General features: G+C 42.1%; 1 protein-coding gene across 1 annotated transcript in view; it reads right to left on the bottom strand.

The window, feature by feature from the left end:
- Window positions 1–4,347, bottom strand: part of cux2b (cut-like homeobox 2b) — a 159,353-nt gene that overhangs the window by 19,714 nt on the left and 135,292 nt on the right. The window contains exons 7-8 of the mRNA XM_037681252.1: window positions 3,870–3,958; window positions 3,469–3,535 (exon numbers count right to left, since the gene is read on the bottom strand). Coding sequence (XP_037537180.1) covers window positions 3,469–3,535; window positions 3,870–3,958 — 156 coding nt within the window. The remainder of the gene's footprint in view (window positions 1–3,468; window positions 3,536–3,869; window positions 3,959–4,347) is intronic.

The raw sequence follows: 4,347 nt of genomic DNA, 5'->3' as shown, positions 1-4,347 counted from the left end.
ATACAAAATATTTCCTCCCTCTGCCCTCCCTCTGTAGCGCACGTCACGTGCCTAGCTAAGCATAAAAACACCAGCAGTGACAGCAGGATAGATGGACGTGGTTGTTTTCATTCAAAAATGCATTCTAGATGTCGGAAGACAGCCGGCTTCTGGAAGAGGACCATTTTCAGTGAAATGGCAAGACAAGAAGTTCTGACCAAAGACACAGTTCTGACTGGGGGCGATGCATAAAAAAGTGTCAGTGGGTGGTTAGAGACAGCAGCTACACAGTTTTCATCACGCACCCATGTAACAGATGAAAGACCAGAGGTATAAAGCAGCCTTTAGAGGCAGAGGAGGAGCTGAGCAGGTAAACAGAACTCTAATGTTCTGCATACAGAACATTATACAACAATAAATAGCATTGGCCACAACAAGCAAAGACCTTGTATAACCTTTGACCTTGATCTGAGATGTTGAGCCTATGATGATGTAAAGGTCATGTGACACAGTGTGTAGTGGTGGTACTAATGTGCATCAAGTTTTTTACATGAACTTGAGCGGATCAGAACTTGTGGACAGGAGATGAGAAAGTTTATGGACGTACAGATCTCCCATAATACACCTCTCCTTTGATGAGCGTATAATGACACAAGCTGGTGTAAAAACAAAAACACACAAATAGAAATAAATGGAATGGACTGTACTTATATAGCACCTTTCTATCTTATCAAGACACTCAAAGCTCTTTACAACAATCTGAGCCTCATTTACCCGTTCATACAGCTCTATACTAGATCTGTACAAAGAATAATCAGAGCTTTATCACATCCATACACCGATGGGACACACATCAGAGACAGGGAGGGGTTCAGTGTCTTGTCCAGGGACACTTCAGCATGTGACTGCTGGTGGATTCAAACCCCCAACTCTTGCACTGGAGGACGACTGCTCTAACCACTCAGCCACAGCCCCAAATACTCAATAATATGACAGGAGGATAAAAAACAGAAAATAAACAACAAGACCTGTGGGAGGAAAGGGTTTGATCTGAAATGAGTCAGGGTGAGCAGTACACTGTACATACTGGAAGGAGTGATTATTGAGTGAGAACAGCTGAGGACTGAACTAATGTTAATGATCCACTGAAGGAAAGGAGGACTGAGGGAAATAACTAATGACACATCGAGGAAACGTACTGCAAACAGGAGAAATACAAATGAAACAACAAAGAAAAACGTGAGTGAATGTAATAAATAACAGGAATAAACCCAAGCAACGCCCCCACCCCCGGATCACCACAGATCATTCAACCTGAGTCCTGAAGGATTCCTGAAGCCTTTTTCCAACAAGGTGGTCAAGATGAACGTGAACTCATGCATGATGTGTCTCCTAAAACTTGTAAAGGCTGATTCCAACTTCCTGTATTGCATCCAACAATCACAGTGGTTTAAAACAGGTGTGTGTGTGTGTGTGTGTGGGGGGGTATTCATGAGGTTTGTTTGAAGCGCAGTAGTTTCATTCTGCTCACATGGGATCTGGTTATTTAAAAGGCAGATAAGGATGAAATAACAAGGATGCTGTGATTGTTTTAAATACACACACAGGATTCTGAAGTTGGGTTAAGACAGGGCTGTGTTTTCTTTACCAAAAAAGAAATGGGCTCAATAAGATATTAAACTTTTAAAATGCTGATTAATCAAACAGCGTTCAGTCAAACCTTTAGCATCTTTCGTCTTTTCTGCTTCACATCACAATAAAATATTATTCATCCAGCAGTGTCAGAGATAGACGAGCCAAAGGAAACAAAACAAAGAGACTGACAGGTACAGCCTGACATTTTGGTGACTGCTGTCTTGTTAACTCTCAGTTCCTGATGGTTTTGGCCGAGCCCTGGTCACATCAATAGACTGAGACAGATGACAGAAAACTAGGCCTGTCGTGATAAACAATAAATCAATTAATCACATGATAAATTAAAATTATCAACCTCATTTTCATTTATCAGCTTTATCGTTTCTTCGTGTCTCTCTTTCTACTGAAGACACTGGATGAAAAAGGCTCAACTCCGGTTCTTCACTGACCCCTCCCATTCTCTTTTCTCTTTAAAATCTGTTTTAACCGTCTAAAATCATGTTTTTGGATGGCTAAAAGCAGCTAAGCTGACAAGCTAAGCTGCAAGCTAAGCTAACACGCCGACCTCGGGAAAAAACCTCCGTCTTGTCAAAGCTCCAAAATTCACGGTTGAAACCCGTGCCTTTGTGTAAAAAGTTGTTTTTCTCTGAAAAAAGAAGCTGAGAACTTGTTTACTGATTATTTATTAAAAGCTTTGTGTGAAAAATGCTATGCTAAAGAGCTCAAACCACACTGAGTGTCCACCATTTTGAGAACCAAAGAGAGACAACCCATGTCACGTCAAGGGGTCTCCCTCCCATTTTTCTTAAAGAGACACGCTGCTCGCTCCCTCACTATCCATTCTTTAGTTCAAACAGTCTTATACTGCCATCCAGTGGTCAAAAAACGGTAGTACACATAAAAATTACCCAACATTTCTTCTTTAATTTAACAATAATTACTAATTATTGTCAAATTTCAAACAATTTTATCGTTTATCGCAATAATTTCTGAGACAATTAATCGCCCAGTAAAATGTGTTATCGTGACAGACCTACAGCAAACACTAACAGGTGTTCAGGGAAGGAAAGAAAATGTTTTGTATTGATCAACACCTCGTCCACTTGAGTCAAACAGACAAACAGTCTTTCTTATCAACGTTAGAGGAAACAGTCAGTGGGAGTAATGGACGCAGGCGCCGAGATCAGGCAGGAAAAACTGCAAATGAAGCTCTGGGGGTGAGTGCTGCTGCTGTCAGCCTCCAGGAACGTGATCAGAACCGTGCACGCACTCCGTGATTCGAACCGGAAACGCTCCCTCAAACTGCTGCTAAACGCAATCTGAAAACGTGTCCAGTCCAACAAAACAGATGGCAGCAGCTCCAGAAACATCAGTTCAATTGTGTCGTGGATTAAGCCTGGGAGAAAATCCATTAGCAGCGGCTGACTGTGCTCTGGAGCACAACCCAAACAACCGAGTGTTTACTTTGAATGTCTATCGACATCCTTCATACCAGCTCAGATTCATTTCAGTCGTGCGGCGGATACACTGCGCTCACAGACCAGGACAAGGTAGAGTGTTTTCTGAAGCAATCTTTAAATGGAGCAATTCTTCTTGAGGGCTGTCAAGGCCCGGCTGCCAGCGAAGGCAAACACAGACTTCTCTCATCGACCTGCATTAGTGGCTGAGTCACTCTCAGCCTTCACAATGGCATTCCTCAGCTCTGCACTGGACATGACTTCATGCAGCCAAAACAAGGGCTGCGTGCACGTTGTAAACGCTGCGTTAGTGACAGAGGCGAGACTAAGAGCTTCATAACTGCTGGAGGCCGGAGGAACAAGCTCTTACAAACAGTAATTTATGGGAGACTCTTACTTTGTTGCCATCTCCTGCTTGTATTTACACCTCAGGTCCAGCAGCTCTGTCTGAGCAGTATTCAAAGCTGGTGAGAGACAAAACACACGAAGTGAGAGATTATCTTAAAAAAACACATGAACCTTGACATTAAAGCTACATCACAGAATGAGTTCCTGTCTAATTCAAGAAGAACACTCAAATGTTTTCAATAAAAATGCTTGTTTGTGGTTTGAAAATAAGCAACACAGTGAAACTAGACAATTAAAGACAATAAATATATAATAATAATGAATTAAGCAAACAGCAACAGTGGGAAAGGAGAGTGGGGCAGCATAAAGCAAATACTACAAGAAAAGACTTTTTAATAAATCAGGTTTCAGTTTAACAGCTGCAGTGTGTTTCAGTGTTAAAGAACTTACATGAACGCAGAACTTTGATCTTCTCCTCGGCCTCTGATAGTCTGTCAAACAAACTAACATCAGCGCCCTCCTCCTCCTCCTCTTCCCCTCTATGAGAACAAATTGTCAGTTCTTTCTCCACATCATGGGTGCACATGTAAAGCTACAATAAAGACCTCAAGGCTGAAACATGATGTAAAAGGCATCAACCTCCTCCATCTTAGTGAGGCCATGTGTGATGATGGATGGATGGTTGAAGGATGGATGGATAGATGAATGATGGATGGATGGATGGATGGATGGATGGATGGATGGATGGATGGATGGATGGATGGATAGATGGATAGATGGGTGGATGGACGGATGATGGATGGATGAATGATGGCTGGATGATGGCTGGATGGATAGACAGATGGATGATAGATGGATGATGATGGATGTATGGATGATGTATGGATGAATGATGTGAATGATGGGATGGATGAATGGATGGATGGAT

Source organism: Nematolebias whitei, chromosome 8 (genome assembly GCF_014905685.2).
Source record: "Nematolebias whitei isolate Nwh7 chromosome 8, NemWhi1, whole genome shotgun sequence".
Classification (NCBI taxonomy): domain Eukaryota; kingdom Metazoa; phylum Chordata; class Actinopteri; order Cyprinodontiformes; family Rivulidae; genus Nematolebias; species Nematolebias whitei.
This window is presented reverse-complemented; position numbering and strand designations above follow the sequence as displayed.